This window comes from Barbus barbus (genome assembly GCF_936440315.1).
Source record: "Barbus barbus genome assembly, chromosome: 35".
Lineage (NCBI taxonomy): Eukaryota > Metazoa > Chordata > Actinopteri > Cypriniformes > Cyprinidae > Barbus > Barbus barbus.
Window position 1 is genome coordinate 27,232,995 of NC_136763.1, and position 27,138 is coordinate 27,260,132.

General features: G+C 44.0%; 1 protein-coding gene across 8 annotated transcripts in view; it reads left to right on the forward strand.

Annotated features, from left to right (window-relative positions):
- Positions 1-2,818: 2,818 nt before the first annotated feature.
- The window catches only part of LOC306854663 (plasma membrane calcium-transporting ATPase 2), a gene marked incomplete at its 5' end in the record, with an annotated part of 93,280 nt that continues 68,960 nt past the window's right edge, over positions 2,819-27,138 (forward strand). For all 8 annotated transcript variants that reach the window (XM_079392857.1, XM_079392852.1, XM_079392854.1 and 5 more), the window contains one exon: positions 2,819-3,017. In XM_079392857.1, the coding sequence (XP_079248983.1) occupies positions 2,819-3,017 (199 nt within the window). The remainder of the gene's footprint in view (positions 3,018-27,138) is intronic.

The following is a 27,138-nucleotide window of genomic DNA, read 5'->3' on the forward strand; positions in this document are numbered from 1 at the left end:
TTCACTACTGAGAGTACACTTGGATGGGTTAAATGCAGAGCACAAATTCAGAGTATGGGTCACCATACTTGGCCACACACCACTTCCCTTTCCCTTTCCCTTTCTTATTATTTAGCCTAAAATGTGTTTTAATGTCAGTATTGAAGAGGATTGTATGATCTTTGAATAAATGCAAGATATTTAAAGTGTACCTGAAGTATACTTCTGCACAATACAGTGCACAAAATTAGTTGTTCCAATTTAGCAGACTTGAACTTTACCAGTTTAGTATACCAAAAGTACAAATGTAGTTTTTTTATTATTATTTAAGTACAGTACCAGTTAAAAGGTTTTGAAAAGTAATATTTTTTACGTATTTTAAAGAAGTCTCTTCTGCGCCAAGCCTGCATTTATTTGAGCCAAAGAACAGCAAAAACAGTAAAATTTTTAAAAAGTTTTTACTATTTAAAATAACTGTTTTCTTTTTGAATGTATTTTGAAATGTAATTTATTCCTGTGATTTCAAAACTGAATTTTTAGCATCATTACTCCAGTCACATGATTCGTCAGAAATCATTCTAATATTCTGTTTTGCTGCTCAAAAAACATGTATTATTATTATTGTTATTATTATTATATGTTGAAAACAGCGGCGTAAAAATGTTTTGATAAAAAAAAAAGTGTTTGTCTTTATCATCCCTTTTGATAAATTTAAAGCATCCTTGCTAAATAAAAGTAGTGCTGTCAAACGATTAATCGCAATTAATTGCATCCAAAATAAAAAGTTTTTGTTTACTTAATATATGTGTATACTGTGTATATTTATTATACAAACACATGCATGTATATATTTAAGAAAAATATGTTGTTTATATATTTAGATATAATATAAAATGTAAGAATATGAATACCGGTATATAAATGTATAAACGTAAATATTTTCTATAATTTCTATTTAAATTCTTTTGACTTTAAAAGTTTTAAAAAACTTTTGACTAGTAGTGTACATAAATATGTAAATGTATTTGTAGTATACTTAGCATGAAATAAATGTATTTCAAATACATTTTTAGTATATTTATTTTTCACTAGGGCTCACTCTTAAACACATCAAGCTGGAGTCTGGAAATACAGGCAAAGTGTTCTGACAAATAGTTAATTTGCTCCTGACAAAGACATTCTCTGAGAAAAAATGCAAATGTGTTTCTTTAGAAATGGTTCTGATTTTCTGTCCCAGCTGTTTAGTCTTTCAGATAGATTCAGTCAATAATCGTATGTCTTCTGATGAATTATGGTTGGTTTAGATTGTGTTGGTATCTAGTGTGAGCTGTGTTGGGAAGCTACTTTAAAATTAACTATATAAACTATATTTAGTAGATAGTCTGTACATAAAGATACTTTTTTTCTTTTTTTGGGGGGAAAAAGTAGTATAAGATATTAACCAAAATAAGCTAATTATTTGGAAGCTATTAAAGAGCTATTAACTGTGCTTATCTTCACATAGCATATGATACTTTTTAATTGGACAGCATTAATTAAAACATGTCAGGTGGGATGAAATTAAAATCTGAACTTCATTTTGACTCATGGAAAGAGGGCAGAGGGGCTAAAATCTTTTATTTAAGAGAGCACATATGATCATAAAGCCTCAGCTCGCTCTGCGGTAAAGCTGTCGGCACAACAACATGATTCAAAATGCAGAAATGTAGTGTTTTGTCATGCTACACCGTTTTTAAGTCGGAAACAGTAGCTTGTTACTGGAAAAGTGACACTATTTTAAAAACCACTGAGCTACTGTTACACTGCTGAAAAATGTAGCAGCAGCGTCACTGCCTTCAGATCCCTACTCTACAAACATGCATAGAAATACTGCCGTTTGCAATGCATTTAACAAGTATTTGTGGCTCTGAGTGATTTCAGAAAGTGATATGTCAGAATTGCCCTACAGGATGTAGCACGTTAGTTAGCTGGTATGGTGCTCTATGCAGCACAAATGCATTAGCGTGGATGAATTATATAATTCTTTACCATCACTAGCTCCCCTCCAGCTAACCTTGCTGCAGTGTGGGATGCATTGCCCGCATTTCTTGATAGCGTCAAGCCCTTTGATGCGCTCCGCAGTCTCGTTCAGATCATATGAGCGGTGTAAACACTCACATGTCCCTCCAGTATTTACATGGCTCTGTATTTAGTCAGAGAGCGATCAAAGCTCAGCATGCCGCAGCTATGCATGTGAGGAGGAGAATCACAGGAATAGATGGACACCCCCCACCTCTGTGTGCGAGCAAAACGCAGATGCGTTGACGACACAATGTGCTTTCCTAGCGCCTCTCTCACTTTTGTGCTGCTCGCACCTCTGAGAAACACTCATGCTTATCTTTCTCTCCCTCCCTCTCTCTCTCTCTCTCTCCCTCCCTCCCCTTCTGTCCTCCTCTCTCTCTCTGTCTCTCTCTGTCTCTGAAGGAGTAATGGAGCGGATCACCATGTAGACAGCAGCCGTCGGGAAGCAGGTAGAATGGGAAACCACGTATGGAGAGCCGTCGGTCTGCAGCCGTGGTGAGCGCAGACGTTCTCAGGACCTCAGCTGGGATCTTGCAGATGGCTGTTGCGTTCCCGCTCGAGTAACGCCGAGGAGCCTCCCGTCAACTGCGGACAGTGGAAAGGATCTGTTTTCTTCTTCATCCTCCTCTCTCACCTCCCGTTCTCTCCTGCATTGCTCTCGTTTTTTTTAGACACCTGTTCTCCGGCCGCACCAGGGACTCCTTCTCTGTCCGTGTGGCGTTTTCTCCATTTTTATCATCCGCTTTGAAGAAAAGCTACCAAGCAATACTCAGCCACCATGGGGGACATTACAAACAGCGATTTTTACACCAAGAACCAAAGAAACGACAGCAACCATGCGGGGGGATTTGGATGCTCGCTCATGGATCTGCGTTCCCTCATGGAGGTCAGAGGAACGGAGGCGGTGGTCAAAATTCAGGAGGACTACGGAGGTATCGAGGGACTGTGCCAGAGGCTGAATACCTCGCCGACAGAGGGTGAGTGTGCGCTGTCTCATGCCACTGTCACACAATCATCCCGCATGAACTCGCTCCCGAACTGTGACACTCTTTCACATGATAATCACTTCCATTCCTGTATGTTGTGAGATCTCTCAGACAGGTTCTTCCCCCTCAGACCTGCTGCTGATGCTGGTTGGCTGTCTTGCGGAGTTATTAACTAGGATGTGTCTCCCAGGCAACAGCACAGGGGTCAAACTAAATTTGCTACTTTGTACAATAATAGTGTTACTGGGTAGAAGAAGCCATGAATGCTTCTCCATATGGTTTTAATTATGCCATGACTTCGAGATCCATTCTTGCATTGAAAATCAACCGCATCACCTTTAGAGCAGGAAGGCGTATGCCCGCGTCCGTTGCTAAAATGTTGTGATTGGCATCTTAATTGTGGCATAATTTGTTATGGCCTGACAGTGGTGCGTCTGTGCTATCCAATGCATGCACCATTTGATCTTCTTCTGTAGGAAGCGTCGACATTTAAAACATGTACGTAGCTGCATGTGATATATGTGTAGGAGTGGATAGCTTGTTATAAATGTCATGTATTTCTCGTGTTCCACCATATTGTGAATTCAAATGACTTCTAAACTGACCTTCAGTAGATGTGTTACCCACGACAGCACTAGAGCACTAGATTGATAGATCCGTCAGCCTGGAGGACAGCATAATCTTGCCTTCTCTGCAAACTATGTGTTTGGTGTGAGTGTTAGGAACATGTTTAGGAGCAGGCTGTTGCTCTGCTCTGCTGGAGTGACTTGTGCTGACACCCCAAGTGTGACATGATAATGCAGACAAATGGTCACATCTAGTCTTGTTAATAAGCTGAGCAGTTATGCCTTCTCTCTCAGGACGCAGTCACCACTACCCAGCAATGACCATTTAGCACTATCATACACCACCACCTAAGATTCTTCCTTCCATTTTCACTAGTTCAGCCCATTTTGAGTCCACCTATGAAGCACTATTATAAAAAAGATGCTTTAGAATTAAATGTTTAGCTCAAATTTAGTTCTTTTCTCGCTCAAATTGGGCCAATCTACAGTTTTGTAACTGGATTAAAAAAGATATGACCAGTTTGAATGAAAACAAATTGAATGACTATTTTTTAAGACTAGTCTAAGTAGTTTATGCAGCTGGCCCCAAGAGTGAAATGAATAAGCCTCAGGCTGAAGAAAATGCCTCTGTCTCTGCACTTACTCCCAATTTCTCTCAACATGGGGACAGGAAAGGTGTCAGTTAATAAATAGGAAAACTAATTAACTTGCGTTACTTATTTGAAATATTAACTGATATTTTCTAGTTAATTTAAAATTAATGCATTACTTTACTAGTTACTTGAAAAAAGTAATCTGATTACGTAACTTGCATTACTTGTAATGCGTCATCCAACAATTATCCCCTCAAATCTAAAAATGACATATATCTTTACAGTAAGCCAGATAAGCTTAAAGACAAGAATTTGTCCTTAATAGTATGTCAGTTTTATGATTTTCAACACGACATGCACCTCCGCCAAACAAAAAGTACAAATGACCTATGCATTACCTAAAAAACGATTCAAACTGTTCAATGAACAAGAACGATAAATCAGGACATGCAAGTTAACCAGGTCCCAACCAACTGATCAACCAGTCCAACAAAGTTGACATCGGCCCCTTCGTCTGGTCATTCTTCTGGACCATCTTGAACCAAATTATGTCCAGATTTGACCAACTGGGATCCATGTAACAGCCAGTTGTAGCTGGATTTTCCCGCAGGGCGGGAGGCATCCAAACGGTGAACACGCTCCAGACACTAATGTGTAACTTTATCCCTCTTCGATTCCTTCAAGCGCTTCAGTCAATACTTGTGCCTTTAATCTATGTTTTCCCTACTCATACTACAATCAATGATGAACCAGGGCTGATGGTCCATTCATCTCTGCTGAGTAAAGAAATTGCTCTTTAAGGACAACACGAGTCTCCCTGGATCCCCCTGGATGCGATGCTACGGTACATTACGTGGGTAGTATTGAGCCGCTAAAGCGCCCACTTTTCCCAAAGTTGTGGGTGTTGGCCACTCTCACAGAGAGAGTTCCTGGCAGATGGGAGCTGAGCGAGATATGGAGGAGCCTGGCGACCTCCCAAAAAAAGAGAAACCATCTCCTTTAAGTCCGCTCACTTCAGATAATGCTGCCGCTAGCGACCACATGCAGGAGGGATGCCACACGCCATCTGAAAGCCTGCAGGTCGAGGTACAGGTAACGAGGATTAATCAGAACCGGGGAAATCTTTGAAGGACGAGGGAAGGGTAGCTATTTTTATACAGTACCATAAGCAGGAATGAATGACTAAGTCCATGCGTTCAGACAGCGGGAAAGACACTTCTGTCTTCGCTGCAACCACGGTAAACTATTTGCCGTAGAGGTGGGCTAGGGCTTGACAATGCCAAGCATCTATTGTATGCTAATGGTCTCAGCCTGCTGTGCCCTAGCACCAGCTGCAAGCCGGCCAGAAGTGTCTGTTCGCTCACCGTGACTGTCCTCCCCCATGCCTTACTCTGTTCTCATTTCTATTTCAGTCTGATGGCCCATCTCACTTCGATGCAGTGCACATCTTTGCCCGAATTAGCCTGTTTAAAAGTAACCAACATTTAGACTGTCTTGCTAATCTCTCTACTCACATTTCGCACATCCTGATGTGTCTCCTGACTAATTCATAATGAAATGAGAGGTAAAATATCTCCCGAGCCTGGTCCAGTGCAGCGGAGGTGTATTAAAGGCACAGATGTGAAACTTTTAACCAGTTTCACATCTGTGCCTTTAATACATTTAATGCATTGAACGTGAATGCATCTGCTGCTGGGGAGAAAATGCAAATGAAACTAATAGCCAGCTTTTGCAGCAATTAAAATGGAAAGAATCAGAAGGACTGTGAATATTGGGAGTGAGATACTCCATGTAATCCGATGCTGCATTTAAATGGTAAGAGGCACTGAAGGTCAAAGCGAGCTGGCAAAACATCCTAGAGCCAAGCTGCAAACACAACATGACCGCAGTTCACACAATGAGCATCAGTGGGCCAGCTCCACTTATCAGAGCCACCGCTTCACCTGAGCGATCCCTGGCGACACTTTGACATTGTGATGAAGGACCCGGTTCTGGAGCAATGACAACGGCTGTTGGCTACCGGGTCACGTGGCTGCTTAAACACTGTCCCACCTTAGCTAGGCTGTGCCCTCGTCCCATGCCCTTGATCGGCACGCTAATCTAGTCCGCAGGTCCATGTTCTCATTCCCCTCTGACAAACCTATTTAGTCTAGGGTCCCAGCAGGAATTGCTCAGAAGGAGTACAATCTCCTCTAATAAGGACAGTAGTGCTGCCCTGATTCCAGCAGCCATTCTTAAAAGGAGAAAGCACTTCCCTCAGAGGACAGATTATAAATAAGAGACCAGGCCACATTCCTCCTCTTCTGAGAGACAGATGCTCCTCAATGGATGACCTTGGAGGGTAGTTTGATTCGGTGATGTTGGAACAGAAAAGTATGTGATGCATGTAACATGATCAGGGGCTTAAGAGCGATCTGAAAAGGCTCGGGGACACATCGCAAACCTTATTAGCCTGGCTCATGAATATTAAGTAGTAACGTCAATCAGTAGTTGCAACTCATTTGCTGAGATACAGCGAGCGCTAGGCATGTTAGGATTAATGTTCACACAGTCATTCGTTTGATGCAACTGGTTGAGTTGACTTAAATCTGGTCTTTACAAATGAGGACAACAGAAGCAATCAATTGTAATATTAAAACAACTAAAAACAGATCCAAAACTAAAAGCTAGAACTTTATAAATACTACCTATACACATTTAAAAAAATAAAGAAATTAAATAAAAATGACAAATGCATACAACAAAATTTCTTAAAAAACTTCACATTTAAATGAAAATAAATAAACAAATAAAGCTAAACACAATTCAAAATGTTAAAGAACAAAACGTATAAGAATATAATAATGATTCTAACATAACACTAGCCAAACACCAAAAAAACAACTATATATATGAATATATGTACAACCACACAACCACACACATATACATACATACATAAATATATATACATACACATTTATAAATTCAATATATATAATTTCATTTCCATTTAGTTTGTTGAAGTATTAAACTAACTCAAATTAAATAAAACTAAAACTTAATAAAATACCTATATAGACATAATAAATGACATAAAAAAAGACATTAACTAAAATTAAAATAGATAACAAATACAGATCACGACAGTATAGTTTATCAGTATTCCTAAGAAATAACACTGCCAAACACACATGCTAAAACAACAACTTACTTACACATAGTAAGAAATGGTTATAAAAACTGAAACCAAAGTGAAACAAGTAGAAAAGTGGTAGAAAAGAGGAGAAATAAAAAGTGATATTTATATCCTTTGCCGGAGTCTCTGCCCGGTTGAGTCGATGGTCTTTACACTCTTCGGTCATCACACGAGGAGGCCTTCACACGACATCTGCTGCGACGGCTGCCGCGGTAAACTAAACTTTTTTATACCCATCTAACAAAATACTAATTGAATTTAGCTGAACACACTTTCCTTATTTTTCCACAACAAATGGCCAAGCAAGCGCAGACACTGACAAGATACGCGACACAGAACGAGACCAAACGCGATATCAACGTGATATAACGCGATATAAAACGAGATATGTAAACTGTATAATAATTTGGGTCTCACTTTATTTTAAGGTCCAATTCTCGATATTAACAAACCATAACCTACAAAGTCAGCGCTGTACAATGGTAAAGACATTAAACATAACTTTGTGCTCAGCCAAAACGATATGACCAGGAACAAATAATAGATTCATGAGACCACTAATGCCTGTTAACTATACCCCAAACGAATTGTATCTCATGTTGAATCACTACAGAGACTTCAGAGCCAGCAGTAAATGTCGGAAGGACTAGCCGAGCTAAAGCTGCTCGAGGCGGATACATGAGCACTGATCGTCTGGAGCTCCGAAATCGGCATAGCAAATTCTCAAATAGGCGCTATCTTTATAAATTTATAAATAAACCGCTGATTTGAGTTTTAAACAATTACATTCTCGCGTGAAAAACTCTTAAAACTACATTTCATGACACAATAACAGTAATATTTTGAAAATTACGTGGGTTTTTGGGCAATTACGTTTCAAAAGTCCATATTGGACAAGACAAGAACGCATATTGAGAACTGCTATTGTCTGTGTGAAAATATTAAATTATAAAGTACACTGTTGCCTTTTTCGGAGTGTCTATTTACACTAACTCCGCCCACCAACGTGTGATTGGGCTAGTCAACACTGAAAAAAGACTTGTTTAACATCAGTTTCAGTGGCGTAGACGATGAAGCTCATGCTTTTTGACTCGATCGACCCGAGTTCAAAGCCACCTTTTGCCAAACTTTTTTTCTCCATTTTCAAATCTCATATCGCATCGGAAAGGCATTTATTTTCAATAAAACTGAAGGAAATAATAAAAAAGTTGAAAATAAAGTATCGGATAGGGTTAGGGTAGGTGTAGGGAGGGCTTTATTGTCCCAATAAGGTGGCATCCATTTAATACATTTGAATTAAAACTATAATTTACACTCAGTACATTATTATTGCGTACTGTTTTATAATGTACTACAATACTGAGGTGCAGATAAATGCCACTATTTGCAATAAGTAGTATAAATAACAGAAAATCGTGCTATTTAGTGTAAAGAGAATCCATTGCTATTTGCACTTAGTGTAAATAGTATCTATCGCTAAGAAAATATGCTATTTACACTTAGTGCAAATAGCCGCTGTCTATATTTTTTTGTGTTTGCGCACTCTGATGTAAATAAGCCCAACTCTCATGGACAGCAGGTCAGAACGAGTGAAGGAGAAGCTTTATCCCCTTGTATCATGCAAAGGTGACGATTCTAGTCAACCAATCAATGTTCTGCAGTGAGTTTAGCTCCCCACTTTTGGTACATTTTGCTGTGCTAGGTACGAAAGGGTACCAAAAAAATGGTACGGTACGGGTCACCGTATTGTACTGAACTGTACCGCTTGATGGAAACGAGCCATTAGATCAAGCCAGTGCATTATGGGTGTTGAAGTTTTCCTACATTTTTTTGTAGGGCAGCAGCCCTTTTTTCTCAGTTTTCTCAAGTCATGTAGCACCGATCTAAAAAAAATTAATAGACAGCCAAGTTTTCTCCATCTTGCCAGCAGTGAATTACCCCTTTAAAGCTGCTGCTTTATGTGCCCAGCACTGTTTTTCTCTTTGCACTGCAGCCACACAAAACAAAGCTCTTAAATTATGATGATTAAAATATCTAAATGAACATAAGAATTTCTAAAAAGTTGCGACATGGTCAAGGAATGATACATGCAAACCTCCGGGCTCAGTAGCGGTGTGTTCAGGGTCATGCACATGGGTTTTTTTTGTCACATGTGTGTTTGAAGGAGTCGGCTGCTCTCATGACTCTGGCGAAGTGCTCTGACTCTCCGAATCGGTCAGTGAATCACACCCTGGGCCTCCCCATCCTTCATGTCTGATGTCTGCCTAGCACCGTTAACCAGAGCCAAGTCGCTTGCTGATGTGTTGCTTTTTCTTTTTGTCACCGTCTTGCTTGCCCTTTTGACCTCTACATCTATTTTTGCACCTGTGTGTGCGTCCTGTGGCGTTGATGCTGTGTCATCCATTCCCTTTCTCAACATTGAGCTTAGGTGTTGGCATATTTCAGCAGATGAGCCTGTTCTGGATTGTTTTCAGGGTGACCGCATTGACACATGCAGACAAAAAGCAAACAGACAGAGTTCTGAATTTCACTTATATTGTCATTACCCTTTTTAGACAGAAATAGTTCGTTTTTATTTTCCAGGAAAAAGTATCCAAACCTCTTTCAAACAAAATAACATTTCTTGACAAGCAAAAGACAGTTTGTCGTAGGGGTAAGAATATATTCTGTGGTAACAGATCCTAGTATTTCACACAATTAAATGTAGCTCAGTTTTAGGACATTTGGATATTTCAGTAGAAAGCAAGAAAACAAGTGATTCTTTCTCCTTTGCAGTCACATGTTTAATATGCACATCTCTGAGTGTGTCATGACAAACACAATGCTACAATCTGAGTCAGCTTGGTGTGATTGTGCTTGTCTTGTTACATCTTCTGCTCAGTATAATAGTCAAATATCAGACTAGTGAGCTGTACTGTACGACATCAAGTGTGGTAAAAAGAGACAGTATCAATTCATTTCATTAGTAATCATTTTTCAACCCAAAAATTTTACTTTTAGTTACTCTTTTTTTGTCAACATCAATTTGAATGCAGTTTACTTTCTAATTGAAGAAATAATTCAGATCTGAGCATAAATAGAAAAAAATAAAAAATAATTTTGACTATAGACATTGTGATGACCCGATAAAACTGTATTTTATCTCCTATGACTTTTTCCAGGCTTGGAAATCATACCTCATCACAGTGTAAAAGGCTCTGCCTCTCAGTATAGTGTCTCTCACACACTGCTAACCTACAATTGTTACCTTACAGAGGTATTTTTACCTGATTTAAACCACAAAAAATGTCTTTTGTTGGTGTAAATAATTGGATTTGCATTGATTCAGTGATGCTAAATACTATTTTTTGATTTGAATAAAACCAGTTAATTTTCAGGTTACCATTTCTTGTTCAGTGCAGATGATTTGAACTTTTCAGCCGATGTCCAAACAAGCGCAATTATTCTTGAACAGCCTGTCTTACAGAGACACTTTGTTCCTTGTTTCTTTCCTCCCTAGTTTAATATCCTTGTTCACTTGAGGAGACATTATGAAACTAAAATGGGTCAGGGCTGTTTGATGTTGATTTATGCTCATTTCATATTTGTCATGGAATCACTTTCTCTCAGTGTCATAGAAAAACTACTCAAATTCAATATCCACTTATATAACGTCAAATATATGGAACATAAATGGTAAAAGAGATATCCATCAAGTTTCCAGCATGTAATGCAGTGGCTTCGCTATGAAATTCAGCTACCCTGCGTTTTAACATTACAGGAATCATCTTTACATTGTTTTTTATAGATATGATCGTGAGACGTTCTTATTTCAGTACATGCTATGTAAAATGTGCCCATGCTCACCAATGACACATACTGAAAATCAAGCTATACACGAAACAAGAGATCCTTTGTTCATGAGTTACGTTTACCTAACAGAATGCTTCAGCTGACAGCGCTGACAACTATAATGTTCCTAGTAAAAAAGTCATATATTTATTGTATTAAAATAACATTCCCGTCTAGAGTATATATTTTTAGATATTAAAATACATTTGTTTCATACTAAATACAGTTTAGATCTATTAACATATTTACTGACACATCATATAAGTAAAATGATAATTAAACTTTATTTGGAGTACTGCTTGGACACAATGCACATTATTAATCCTAAAATGTGTTTTAATGTCACTACTGATGAGGATTGTATGATCTCTGAATAATATCACTCTTTAAATGCAAGATATGTAAAGTGTACCTGAAGTATACTTGCAATAGTTCCTTTAGCACTTTAGCACAATCAAATATACTAAGTATATCTTTAGTTGGACTTCAGCACTACTTCCACACAATTAAAGTGCATTAAGTACAAAATAACTAATTTGTTCCAATTTAGCAGACTTTAAATTGACCAGTTTAGTATACTAAAAGTACAACTTTAATTGTAGGTTTTTTTAATTAAGTATATAAATATGTAAATGCATTTGTAGTATGCTTAGCATGAAATAAATGTATTTCAAATACATTTAAGTATATTTATTTTTCACTAGGCATTACATAGCGCAGGCAAAGTTTGGGAAAGTGCTCTTCTATAGACTGCTCTCTCATGTTTTTCATGAGTTCGGGGGCTATTGTACATGTTAATGGAAAGCTTTGTGTTAGAGATTTATCTGAGCCCGGCATCAGAAACCTGACACTGCCATCCCAGCTGAGAGAGAGGATGGTCACCAAACACACACACACACACATACGCACACACACACACCGTGCCGCTGCCCACGGCTGCTGCGCTATCATTACTCCACACAGGAAGCATGTGAGCGTAGGTTTGAAGATCCGTAAGCCTGTTCTTCAGGGCTGCCGGTGGATTGGAGGTGTTCACGTATAAAGAATAGACATCTCCTTACATCCACAGGCCTCCAGTCTGAACAGGAAAAGCCCTTGTCAAAAACACGACTCGACAGCACAATGTCTAATTTAGTTGCCCTCAAACAGCAAGCGGCCATGTTAACCACAGCATCATGACAGATGTTAGAGATTCATAACGAAGTCCCACGCTGAAACCTCTCCGTCCACCTCCACCTACCTCCACAGGCGAGCTAAATTTATGTACTTTTGTAAATCACCATGTCAGCTCAAACCTTTCTCGTTTGTAAGTCACCTTGATACCACCAAAGCAACATCGAATAGGGACAGAGGCATAACGCTAGTGCGTCTCAAATATTACTGCGCACGAGTCACATTATTCCCTATTCTATAACCTATATTAAATACTGTCAGTAAAAAAAACATTAATCGGAAAAGGAAAGGTACTGGCAGTATACTTGACATTATTCTTTCAATTCACAAACAAATAATTTGGAAAAAATATTAACAGTACATTGGCCCCGTTTCTTTATGGATGTTTATTTAGCTGTATAAGATGTGAAAGGCTGTGCTATATTCTGATTTCTTTACAGAGCATGCCGCAGATTATATTCACTAAGTGCCTTATCACTACATAATAATGTTGAGGCAAAAATTGATTAAAAATATGACACATAAGTATTATATTACATTATATTCAAACCTTATGATTTTAAACAGTTGCTGCAATGTAACAACATTCTGACCATGTAGCCAAAAGGTTTAAAATAAAACACTCAATAGACATGTTCAATCAGTGATAAGGTTGTGTGATACGGTATATTTGAGTCCCAAATCAATTAAAACATAAAAGACTGTATGAAAGGCTGAGAAACAATGTTGGTCATGGCTGATAAAGCTCAGTCATCATGCAACTTTCCATGCAAACGTTACTACGCTCTGTACATATGAGTACTGTTATTCTGTCCGCTTTACAGCACAGTTTCATTTATTCATTTTGGAGACCTTTTTGGTGCAGCGGACTGCCTGTCTAGTGCTCCAAGCTTTGTTTTGATTCACATACAATTAAATATGGCATTTAGCCGTTCAGGGGCTGTATTAACTGAGCATTGACGAGCGCAGTGACGTACAGATGTGCATCAATGCAGGTGTTCTCGTGTGTTATCATCTGCATGTGCTGCAGTGCCCAGCCAATACCCACAGCGCTTTATGTGTAGCGTTTCCATGGTGATCGATTTTTATCCACAGTGCAAAATCTAGGCATTAATATATGCAATATTGTAGGTCCTCTCGCTCCCTCTCTCTTTTAAAAGGGTAATTTTTGAATGTCGTATCAAGTGCATAAGCATGCAAATATCTCCATTGAAAACTGATTCCAGCACAGTTTGAGCTGCTTCTGAATAAATAGCACAGAGAAGATTGTCTGTGATCGAGCTAACGTTCACACAAAGTGCAGAAATCAATCTTTCGTCATTTTAAAGCACACTTATTCCCTGCTCTCCGTCTATATTTGTCCCACATATACGGCGCTGCGCGACGAGTGTGTATGTGTCCTGGTTTTACACCCTAATTAATATGATATTCAGTGGTGTCATGAGTCCCCAGAGCGCGTCGATTCACACTTGTTCAGTGAATAATGAGGTCAGCTTCACTCCCTCGTTCGTTCTTTATCTTAATGCTGATTCCATTGTTTCATAAACTCATCTAAGTATGCAGTGTGCTTCAAAATGCACCCTGTTTAGCTTTAGAGGAAATAAACTGGTCATAGATCATTGTGAAACTCTGCCAGCATTAATTCATCTGTTGTTTCAAATACAAGCATGCTGTAAATATACAGTGAGCATGGTCAAAAACCAGCAGTCGTCCACTGGATATGTTCGCTACATTCCCGTCTAATGCACTGAAGTCAGATGTGCTTTTGGTGAACTTCTTCCCCTCCCTTGTGACAACAAGTACAGTTTAGCATACTTTAATATAGAGTACTTATTACAATATACTCAAGTGAACTGAATCTAATGTTTTCTGACACATAAAGACAGTTCATTGGAATGTGTTACAGTTATTTAAAAGTAAATGCAGTTAGTTGAACTTAAGAGTGCTTTATTGACCCACTTTAGTAAGATTGAAATGCAATATGTAACTTCATAATTACTTCTGTTTTCTAAAAAGCACTGAAAAAAATGAAAGTGTCTTTTTAAGTACACTTGAGTCTCCTTTTGTTTCTTTAATACTATATTTATCTCTGAGTACAGTTTTTTCATAAACTTTTAAGATTTGAAGTCCTTTATGAGTGCACATTCAGTACAGTGTAATGCACTTATTTTGAACGATTTTTCCGCTGTGGCTTTAGATGTTCGGTGATATGCAGAATAAGCCATTTTTAAATTAGATTTGCAAGTATGCTGTTCAGTTGTACATGCATTGCTCTTGTGGTATCAATAAAATAATATATGATATAATAGTACAATATATATATATGTATATATATATATATATATAGTTTGTTTTGTTTTTCAAGGAAAGCTATAAATAGAAGCATAAACAATGAACATGATTGACAGACTTATGTGCTCTTTTATGTTCACAGGCTTCCTCAGAGTCTAATAATTGAAGACTCTGAAGTGCACAAGGCACCTTTGTGAATCTGTATTTGTGTCGCACATGCAGTGATTTATTGTCTTTTGACTGTGGTTTTTATCACTGCAGCATGTTTGGGCCGTTTGCTAACACCTGCTAATGTGTTTATGACTCGCAGTCTAAACCGCATGAAACACTAACATATTTATATCTCCCCATGCTGTCTTCCTGTTCCTTTTAATAAAGCTTTAATGCCCTGATCACGTGATGACAGGCGTGCTCTGAGCCCGGCTTCGCTGAAGTACATGTATGCGGTCGGGCGATCACAGGAGCTGGGCTAGCGTTCACGCCGGGTGGGACGGATGCTCCAGAGATCCCTCCACAGTCCACACACACACACACACTCTCTCTCAATTAAGATGGAATGTGTAATGAGTTTATTTTTAGCACACTGTGCTATTTGCAACCTGTTCGTTGTTTCCCAGCGGCCGCCTTCCCCTCCTCCTGTCACACGCTGCTTCCTTCTCTTGCTCTCTCTGAAACACAGTCTCTGGGTTTCTCTGGTGTTCCCATGGAAGTAGCCACCATCTTATTTCTCGCTGCTTTAGCTCGGTGTCGACTTTGTTTGATGATAATTCTGCTGTCAGCTGAAGGATGTGTTTCCTCCGAACACAGGAGCGGCTGGCATCACCACCTTAAAGTTATGCAGAAAATCTCAAGGTCAAATATCTTACATGAAGAAATGCCAGTATGTATTTTTGACATTATTTTGTGGGTGTCACATTCTTGCATTCAAAAACATCTAGGTGGGATTCAGAGGTCTGAAGTTGTTTATAGTGTTTATAGACAGTTCACTTCTTTTAGCGTGACACAGTGTCTTACAAACATAGCACTTGTGGTGTTTGTGTTATTTGTAGTTTTTGGAACTAAAAGTAGCAATGCTGCTGATATATGAATATTTATATTATTATTATTATTTTCTTCAGTATGATGCTCCTTTTCAGTAAGCTACACTGCAAATACTGGGGTCAGAAAGGTTTTTAATGAAATTTTTTATTTTTTTTATTCAGCAAGGATGCATTAAATTGATCAAAAGTGTCAGTAAAGACATTTATAATGTTACCTGCCAAAGCCAAAGATTCTATTTCAAATAAATGCTGTTGTTTTTAAACTTTATATGTGACCCTGGAGCACAAAAGCAGTCATAAGTAGCACAGGTGTATTTGTAGCAATAGCCAACAATACATTGTATGGCTCAAAATTATCCATTTTTCTTTTATGACAAAAATCATTAGGATATTAAGTAAAGATCATGTTCCATGAAGATATTTTGTAAATTTCCTACCCTAAATATATCAAAACTTAATTTTTGATTAGTAATATGCATTACTAAGGACTTCATCTGAACAACTTTAAAAGCAATTTTCTCAATAGTTTCTCAGCCAAATATTGTCCTATCCTAACAAACCATACATCAATGGAAAGATTATTTATTCAGCTTTCAGAAAGAAATTGGCCCTTATGACTGGTTTTGTGCATGGTTCAGGGTCACATATTCATTGAAGAATCCTGGGAAAAAATATATCACAGTTTCCAAAAAAATGCTGAACATTGCTAATAATCAGAAATATCTATTGAGCAACAAATCAGCATATTAGAATGATATCTGAAGCATCATGTGACACTGAAGACAAATTCAGCTTTGATCACAGCAATCAAAACAATCGGCAAGCTAGTGTCAGGTGTGGGTGAAGAGATGAGAGCGAAGATTCACTTGCAGGAGGAAATAGGGCTTTATTAATACAAACATTAAATAAACAAAGAAAACTACCCCGTAGGGCAAAACAGACTGGCAAGGCAGGACAAGGCAAGGCAAGGCAGGACAGGACTTCACACAGGGTAAAATTGACGACAAACCGGCCCAGGACTGCAAACACAAGGAGATTATAAAGGGAGCAAATTAGGAGGGTAATGAGTAAACACAGGTGGTGCAAATTAACCAATAATCAGGAAACAAGGTGGGTGGGGTCAAGACAATTAACATGAGAGCACATGGCACATAGAACCAAAAAAGACAAGCCATGTGCTCACACAAAACAAAAACACAAAACAGGACCAGCAGCTTGGCAGGCAACAAGGGCGGCCCCAGCAGGACAGGAAGCAAGGATGGAGCCGACAGAGCAAGGAGCTTGGGCAGCGCCGGCAGGGCAAGGAGCTTGGGCGGCGCCGGCAGGGCAAGGAGCTTGAGCTTGGGTGGAGCTGGCAGGGCAAGGAGCTTCGGCAGAGCCAGCAGGGCAAGGAGCTTGAGCGGAGCCGGCAGGGCAAGGAGCTTGGGCAGCGCCGACAGGGCAAGGAGCTTCGGCGGAGCTGGAAGGGCAAGGAGCTTGGGTGGCGCCGACAGGGCAAGGAGCTTGGGTGGCTCAGAGACTGCCTCCTGGCCAGCAGAGGGCTCTGGAATGGCCTCCAGGCCTTGAAGGGTGGAAGAAGCCTTCCTCCTGTTCCTCCTCCTCCTCTGTCTCCGAGAGTGGGGCACTGCAGCATCGTCAGCCACCCCAGTGGTGGCTGACCAGCCTCCTTAGCCAGGGAACGTGCCAGGAACTCCACAAATCCCCCAAACGTCAGGTGGTCCAGCCCCCTCATCCTCCACCAGTTGAGGGGCTCATCCAAGGCACTATTAAAGAGATCCTTGAGGGCTGGATCATTAAACCCCAACCCCTCTGCAGCACCACTGAACTCCAGGGCAAACCTCCTGACATCGGTGCCCTGTTGACGGAGGGAGCTCAGGGCCTTAAATTGGAGGATGCGTTTGTAGAGGGGGCTGGAGAGAGTGGAGGGTGGTGGACGGCGCAAGCCCCTCCTCCGCTGAGTACTCATACTGGCCGGTTCGTTCTGTCAGGTGTGGGTGAAGGGATGAGAGCGAGAACTCACTTGCAGGAGGAAATAGGGCTTTATTAATACAACAATTAAATAAACAAAGAAAACTACCCCGTAGGGGAAAACAGACTGGCAAGGCAGGACAAGGCTGGACAAGGCAAGGCAAGGCAGGAAACAAGGTGGGTGGGGTCAAGACAAGTGACATGAGAGCACATAGAACCAAACAAGACAAGCCATGTGCTCACACAAAACAAAAACCCAAGCACATGGCCAGCAAAACAAAATCACTAGTCATGTGCAAAACAGGACATGAACACGCAACTAATGAGGAGACTCATAAGCCACATGTTCACAAAACATGACAAACATGAAAGCACTTATCCAGTGAAAAAACACAAGCTGCGTGCAACACAGAACAAGACAAAACAAGAGAAAAAACACATACACAGAGGACAGAGCGAACTCGAAATTGCACGCTCCCACAGCGAGAACAAACCTGGAGCGTGAGTGTCCGAACCCCGACATGAAACCAGAACCGAGCCTGAACAAGACAAGAGTGCCGGGATCCGAACACCACGCCCCAACATGAAACAGAGCACACTCGAAGCCGCGCGCTCACCAGAAAACAAGACAAGAAGGGAGTGTCAAGGCTCCATCACAAAACCATGAATAAACTAGACCGAAGTGACAGAACGTCTCGGTTACATATGTAACCCTCGTTCCCTGAAGAAGGGAATGGAGACGTCACGTCGGTGACCGACGAATTGGAATCTCGCTTAGAGAGACCAATCTCCTACGAGAGTATCTAAACAAGCCAATGCATATAGGCATGCGATTATTGCATCCAGCTGCCACTAATCACAGCGTGAGTATAAGTAGGCAGCGGGTGCAGCGCATATTCAGGTTTTCGCTGAGGAGCCGAGCCGGAGACCCGGCCACTCAGCGGTGGTACAACAGCCGTGGCGACGGGACGTGACGTCTCCGTTCCCATCTTCAGGGAACGAGGGTTACATACGTAACCGAGACGTTCCCTATCAGTCGGTCACTCCGAGTCACGTCGGTGACAGACGAATTGGGATCCCTACCAAAGGGCCACGGATACTGGCCCTTCCAGTGTCCTGTGGAAGCCTCCTGAGCCCCTATTTTTTGGCGCAGGTCAGGGCTAGCACAGAAGACCAGCTACTGTTGCCATGGCACTACCCACTCAGTAAGACTGGATAACACTGGGAAAAAACGTACCCGTTCCAGTTGGAACCGGATGCTACGGAAGCTCGCCCTTCCCGAAGGAGGTTCGGAGCAATTACGCATATGATCAACCTTTAGGCGCATATGGAAAATTAGAGGAAATTGTACCTCATGAAAATTGGCAGAAGACCTGCCGGGGAAACATGGGCTCTCAGGCTATACTGTGGACTATACACATATGAGATCCAACTAGGCCTTTCATATGGAACCCAGCCCTCTACCGGTTCACATGGATTCAACGAGTGAGGGCCTGGCGTCAGACGCTCCGCCACGTCTGACTGCCGAGGGGATGGAGGAACTCGACAGGGTCTACAGTACGGAGTCTCTGGAGCAGTTTTAGCAAGCCGACCCGAAAACGGAGCCTCTCAGTGCTTCTACCCGTTTGAGGTGAGAACACAGGAGGAAACCGGTTCCACACGAAGGCTATAGAACCTAGCGAACGTGTTAGGGGTCGCCCAGCCCGCAGCTCTACAAATATCTGCCAGCGAGGCGCCACGAGCCAACGCCCAGGAGGATGCAACAGCTCTAGTAGAGTGAGCTCTCAACCTGAACGGGCAGGGCACACCCTGTACCTGATAAGCCAGGGTGATGGCGTCCACTATCCAGTGGGCCATCCTCTGCTTGGAGACGGCCTTCCCCTTCTGCCGGCCTCCGTAACAGACAAAGAGCTGGTCTGAGGTCCTGAAGCTTTGTGTCCTGTCAACGTAGCATCTCAATGCACTTCGAGCACTAGAGACAGGTCCCAAGAGGGTATAGAGGGGGGGGCCGTGGAGGATTTAAGCTTCTTGCCCCCCTAAGAAACCTGATGACCAAGTCATGCTTACCCACCGACTTCCCTTCCATGGGGTCGTGGTTGGCAGCAATCGCAGCCACATAGACTTTAAGGGTGGAGGGAGACAGCCTTTGCTCCAACCCCTGCTGCAAAAAGGAAAGCACGACTCTGATCGGGCACTTCCGGGGGTCTTCTCGGTGAGAAGAACACCACTCGACGAACAGGTTCCATTTCAAGGTGTAGGCCTGTCTCGTAGATGGCGCTCTAGCCGAAGTGATGGTGTCAACTACCCCTTGGGGTAGGTCACCTAGAACCTCCGCGTCCCGTCCAGGGACCAGACATGAAGTTTCCATCTGGTGCCATTCCTAAGGTGCCATAAGGTGCCCCGTCTCTGAGTCAGTAGATCCTTCCTCAGAGGAATCTGCCAAGGAGGGGCTGTCACGAGGAGCATTAGTCCTGGGAACCAAGTCTGAGTGGGCCAGTACGGCACCACGAGCAGGACCTGCTCCTCGTCCTCCCTGACCTTGCATAGTGTCTGTGCGAGAAGGCTCACTGGGGAAAAACGCATACTTGCGAAGGCCCCGCGGCCAGCTGTGTGCCAGTGCATCCGTGCCGAGTGTTCCCTCGGTCAGGGAGTAAAACAACTGGCAATGAGAGGTTTCTAGAGACGCAAACAGGTCTACCTGAGTGGGTCCGAAACGTCTCCAAATGATTTTCCGGGGAGCGCAGCTCGTGACAGCTCGTCGGCTGCCCGGTTGAGCAAGCCCGGAATATGAATGGCACGAAGCGACCTCAGATGCTTCTGACTCCAGAGGAGGAGGTGGCGGGCGAGTTGCGACATGCGACGGGAGCGCAGACCACCTTGTCGGTTGATGTACGCAACAGTCGCAGTGTTGTCCGTGCGGACCAGTACGTGACCCGAAGGGCACGACCTTGTACTGATATGCCCGTCCTTCGATCTCTGCACGGAAGACAGGAGCATCTATCGCTTTCACTGAAGTGAAGTGGACGCCCCTGAACTTGGGAGGACGCCGGGCGAACTGAATCGCATAGCCGAGTCTGATGGTCTGGCGGAGCCAACGAGACAGACTAGGAAACCCTAACCAGGCCCCCAGAAACCGTACAAGTGGCACCAGCGGAACCACCGACGTACCCGCGGCGGGGCAGCGAGGAGGAACGCAGGGACCGTGCTTGGGCGTCTCTTTGAGCATAGCCACCATCTCTGGATCCGTATCCGGAATCGCTGGTCGCCCAGAAGGTGGCAGCGGTGCCGAATCATCATCTCCAGAGAGGTCTGACTCACCCTCTGATGCAGCGATCGACATCTGGTCGTCAAGAAGAACACCAAAGGAAGGAGGAGCCCTCCTCGGAGGGGAATTCCTCACCGTCACCGTAAGACCAGTCCGGCCACTGTCAGAAGTAGTGGTCCTCTGGCTCCCGCCAGGAGGAGCCCTAGATCTAGGCAGAGGCACGGGCACTCCGCCCCTTTGCAGGAAACTGAGTCTGGTCCGCAACTCCGTGACGGTCATTTTCCCGCAGTGGGAGCATGACTCGTCCACGAAAGCCACCTCAGCGTGATTAGTGCCCAGACACGAAAGGCAACGATCGTGACCATCACCCGGCGCCAGGTAACAACCGCATCCAGAAACGCACGGGTGGAAAGGCATCTTGAAAAAGACGTTCCACCCGTGAATGCTCTTTCAGAGAAAATCACTCTTTTAGTGTGCTGAAGCGCACAGTGGAGATGGGCGCTTTGCAACACAATCAGAGGGTCGTGCAATCCGATGTGTGCAACCCACTCAACAGGAAGGAAACCACCGCCGCTGATGCGCCGTACCACCAGCACAAGAATGCCTCGAAGAGCGCACTGACTTACAGACACTGTAGGTTGGTCAGGAGCAGAACGACGAACGCTCAGCTCCGAAGCGAAAAGCTGAATATGCGCTGCACCCGCTGCCTACTTATACTCACGCTGTGATTAGTGGCAGCTGGATGAAATAATCGCATGACAATATGCATTGGCTTGTTTAGATACTCTCGTAGGGGATTGGTCTCTCTAAGCGAGATCCCAATTCGTCGGTCACCGACGTGACTCGGAGTGACCGACTGATAGGGAACCCTGACAGCTAGTGTATGTTTGACATGACAAAACTCATATCAGTTGGGCATTATGAAGCACTTCCCTTTTGTTTATCAGTTTGTTTAAATTATTATTTTTTTGTGTTAATTTACTTAATTGATTGATATTTTGCTTAAATATCTTAAATCTTATATTCAATCAACTTTTTTCACATTTGTTTGTATGTTTGTTCTTTTGGCCCAATAGAAACTGTTTCTGTTACTCAGCTTGTACTATAGTAACTGGTTCTTAAACAGTACTCTTTATCACAGTCTACCTGTGCACACTTCAGTGTAAGGACACTGCTGATCTGATATTGTGTGTGTTGGCGTGTATGACAGATGATAGAGCGGCGCTCAGTAACAGAGACACACGCGGTAACAGAGTGAGGGCATCTGCTGGTGAAAGCGGGCCAGACTCTGAATCAGCGCAGCACAGCTAGATCCACAAACCGACTGAACAAACCCTGTTCATCACAGACCCTGGAAAACAAGACCCTTCATCACGGACCTTTGGCCCATCAGGTTTGTCCAGCTGCGTTGCCAGCTCAGAGCAGAGCTTCTGAACGAGTGTGGAGATCCACCGCACCTCGAGTCTGATCACTGATCACTCAAGCTTTCTGAAAATCCTGCTTCCACATGCCAGCGTTCATGACTGGATTATCCACTGGGTTATCCACTGGGCACAGGGTTTTTGAGTTTTCCCAGCTCATTGTACTTTGATTTCTCACCAAATGGCATTACTTTTTTATTCTTGTCAGTTGCATTTTTATCAAAGTTATGTATGTCTTTCTAATGTCATAGTGCATACTGGTTGACCTTTTTCTGCTTGATTCCTCTGTGGCTAAAGCATCTGATCTCAAACATGTTATGAAGGAAGTGGAATTGTTAAATTCCCCATGATTCCCGTTCCTAGTGTCCCTAGTTTGGGAGTGGTTGGATTTTTAAAATGTTTTTGAAAGAAATCTGATAATCTTCTGATTATCAAGGCTGCATTTATTTGATTTAATATTTAGCTTTTTTTTATGTCAGAATCTGATCAAGTTAGATGAGTCAATAACATTTTAGAGATAATTTAATAATAATATACTACATTAACACTACTAATTTGTATTATTTCATAATATATCAGATAGAACTAGATCTGCATTTCCTGAAATAAATATCAGTATTTCCAATGCAAAAAAACCCGAAACTTTTTCAAATAACTGTTTTCTATGTTAATATATTGTAATAAATAAAATGTTAATAAAATGTTAATAAAATGTAATTTATAATTTTTTTTACTTAATTTTCAGCCTCGTTAGATTACTGCAGTTCTAATTCTAATATGCTAAATGGCTCCTCAAGAGACATTTCTTATTATTATCAATATTAATAACTATTGATAATAATCAGACAAAACGTCTTAGGTTACGTATATAACCCCAGTTCCTCGAAGGAACAAGACGCTGCATCAGGAGACGCTTTGGGGAACGCCTACAGCGTAACCGGCTCTGAATAACAATGAAATCTGTCCAAAGGATGGGAGGGACGTCACGGGCGAGGTGACGTAATGACCAGCTGGTATAAAAGCATGTGCGGTGAAACCGGCGTCAGCTTCTAGAATGAAGCAAGCTCTGGCAGGGATGCCGGAAGTGTGGGCGCGTGACGCGGCGTCTCGTTCCTTCGAGAAACTGGGGTTACATACGCAACCTAAGACGTTCCTCTTCAGGAACTCGAGCTGCGTCAGGAGACGCTTTGGGGAACGAGATACCCACGGCGCCAGACTTCCAAATCCCTGCCCTGCGTGTATCCAAACGGAGCACAGCCAGGGCACGAGACGGAAAAACCTGGAGTGGCTCGTATGTCCAGGCCACAGGACCTGACAAGGTCAGGGGCGTAGACCACCCGCATCGTAGCAGATGTCCTGGATAGGGACACCTGCGAGAAAGGCCTTGGAGGCCACCACACTCCTCATGGAGTGAGCTCTGACTCCCATGGCGAGGGGAGGTCAGAAGACTCATAGGCCATCTGAATGGCATCCACAATCCACCGACTGAGGGTCTGCTTAGAAGCAGGAAGACCTCTCTTAGGGGGACCGTAGCAGACAAGCAACTGGTCCGCCCTTCTCCACATGACAGCTCTGTGGACGTATGCGTCCAGTGCTCACACTGGACACAAACGATTTAGCTTTTGCTGGTCAGGCTCCCGAAACGGAGGAGGACTAAAGGCCTGCAGTACGACAGGCTGTGGCGTGACCAAAGGATCTTCGCAAAGTCCAAGTGAGAAAGGGCCACTGACAGGGCCGCAAATCCCCACCTCTCTTCAGAGATGAAATCGCCAGAAGAAACACGGTCTTCAGGGCGATCTGAGATCTCCTCAATAGGCTCGAAGGGAGGCCTACAGAGAGCGTTCAACACCACAGCGTACCGGAGGCCTTAGCCTCAGTGCACCACGGAGGAAACGTGTAACTAGGGGTTGTGCACCCACTGTCAGTCCACCAAGAGGGGTGTGGTAAGCAGAAATTACCGCCACATAGACCTTCAAGGTGGAGTGGGCTAACCCTGCGGAGAGTCGAGCCTGCAGGAACTCCAGCACTGTACCTAATGGGCAGTTAACTGGGTCGAGCTGGCGATCTCCGCACCATGAAGTGAAGAGTCTCCACTTTAGGGCGTACCGTCTCCTCGTAGAGGGAGCTATGGACTGGAGAATGGTCTCAACAACCTCAGTTGAGAGACCGGAAGCTATGAGCTGTGCCCCCCAGGAGCCACACCCACAGCTTCCACAACTCCGGGCGGGGATGCACAAGGTGCCTCCTGCCTGTGAGAGGAGATCCCTCCTGACTGGAATCTCCCAAGGAGAGCCGTCGAGGAGGGAAATCAGGTCTGAGAACCATACTCGGCCCGGCCAGAACGGGGCTAATAAATCAGCCGGAGTCCATCCCGGCGCACTCTCTCCAGAGCTCCAGGGAGCAGAGCAATCAGGGGAAAGGCGTACAGATGAAGCCTCGGCCACGTCTGTACCACGGCATCCAGCCCCTCGGAGCTGGATGACGTCGAGAGTACCAGAGGGGACATTGCGCTGCCTGAGTAGTGAAGAGGTCCACCTGAGCCTGGCCAAATACTCTCCAGATCTGCTTCACCACCTCGGTGTGAAGCATCCATTCCCCGGATAACAGCCCCTGCCTCGGCAGGGTGTCTGCTCCCCATTGAGATGCTAAATCAGACACTCAGAAGGGAGCGGCATGCTCAAGGTGACCCTCTAAGTTGAGGGGAATAATGCCACCTCGACCAACTGGAGAGCCGGGAGGGAGCAGCATGCTCATAGGTGACAATCTATAGTGAGGGGAGCAATGCTAGCTCTACCAAGGCAGAGCTCTGGAGAGCGGAGCACTTAACTCTCAGATGAGAGGGAACTCAGACGGTCAGAAGGGAGCGGCATGCTCAAGGTGACCCTCTAAGTTGAGGGGAACAATGCCAGCTCGACCAACAGGAGAGCCGGGAGGGAGCGGCATGCTCAAAGGTGACCCTCAAAGGTGAGGGGAGCAATGCCAGCTCGACCAACCAGGAGAGCTCGGCCTCATAGCCCACACAAAGATCTGGTGCGCCAGCCTGTACAGGGGGCGCGAACTGCAGACCTCCTTGGTGGTTGCTATAAGAGACCACCGATGTGTTGTCGGTGCGAACTAACACATGGCAGCCTCTTAGGTCTGGGAGAACGTATTTCAGAGCCTGAAACACGGCCAGCATCTCAAGTCTGTAGATGTGCCAGGCGAGATGATGACCTCTCCACCGACCGTGGGCAGGGTGGCCACTCATGACCACCCTCAACCGGTGAGGGATGCGTCCGTCGCTAGCGTTACGCGGCGACAAGGAGCTCCCAACACCAGGCCCTGGGACAAGAACCAAGGTTGTCTCCACATGTCCAAGGCACGTAGGCACCGCCGCGTGACCTTGATCGTGCAAAGCAGGTTTCCCCTCGGGGAGAACCCCTTGGTCTTGAGCCACCACTGTAGGGGTCTCATGTACAGCAGGCCAAAAGGTATCCCGTTGGACGCAGCTGCCACCAGACCCAGCAGTATCTGAAACTGCTTGACAGTGAGTGACTGGCCTTCTTTCACCCTCCTGACTTTCGTGAGGATTGACTCGACGAGCAGGAGACATATGTGCCTGCACCGTGGTCGAATCCCCACCACCCCCAGATAAATGGTTCTCTGTAATGGAGAAAGCACACTTTCCTTGGGGTTCAGTCTTAACCCCAACACTTTTAAGTGAGCGAGAACAACACCTCAATGTTGAGCCGCCCTCCGCTCTGATAGAGCGAGAATCAACCAATAGTCGATGTAATTGAGTATGCGGACGCCCCGTAGCCGCAGCGGAGCTAACGCGGTGCCCACACACTTGTAAAAGTGTGGGGTGAGAGTGCTAGGCCGAAGGGAAGTACCCGATATTGGTAAGCTTTGCCCCCAAAAGCAAACCTCAGGAACGTCCTGTGAGTGGGAAGGACGGAGACATGGAAGTATGCGTCCTTTAGATCTACATGTCAAACCAGTCCTCGTACTTGATCTGAGATACTTACCCTGCGCATCTTGAACTTCAGTCTTGCAGACTGAGCGGTTCACCTGATGCAGATCTAAAATGGGACACAATCCTCCATCCTCCTTGGAACTATGAAGTACCGGCTGTAGAACCCGTACTCTCTTCGTAAGGAGGACCCCCCTCGATGGCTTCCTTCCTTAAGAGAGTATCTACCTCTTGTTCCATTACCAGAGCCTGCTCGGGGCCCACTAACGTGGAAATCACCCCATTGAATTGAGGCGGACAAGAATCAAACTGGATTCTGTAGCCTCTCTCTACAGTGCGCAGGACCCATCGAGACACATTTGGCAGTAGTATCCACGCTGCAAAATAGTCTATTAAGGGACCCAGTCTCTCGAGACTGGCCTCTGGTGTAACCTGCTCTCGCCCAGCAGCCCTGTGAGCTAGAGAGCGGCGAGGGAGAAACCGCTGGAACGCCGCCACCTGCCTCCCAAACCAAAAACAGGCCAGAAGGCAAAGTGGGGCGTCCAGAAGGAAGGCCCTGTCGCGGTTTTCTTTAAATCCGACAGGATCAACCAAAGATGCCTCTCCGCCGCCGCCAGGGCTGCCATAGATCGCCTTGACGGTCTCCCTGGTGGCGCGGAGAGACAAATCAGCGGTTTTGCGGAGTTCACAGATGTGCTCCGCACTAATCCCTCGCCCTCATCCAACTCCATGAGCAGGTCAGCCTGGCATGCCCGCAACACCACCATGATGTGCAGACATAAGCCAGGCCGACCAGCTGCCGCGTACCCCTTGCCTTCAGAGACGACGCAGCA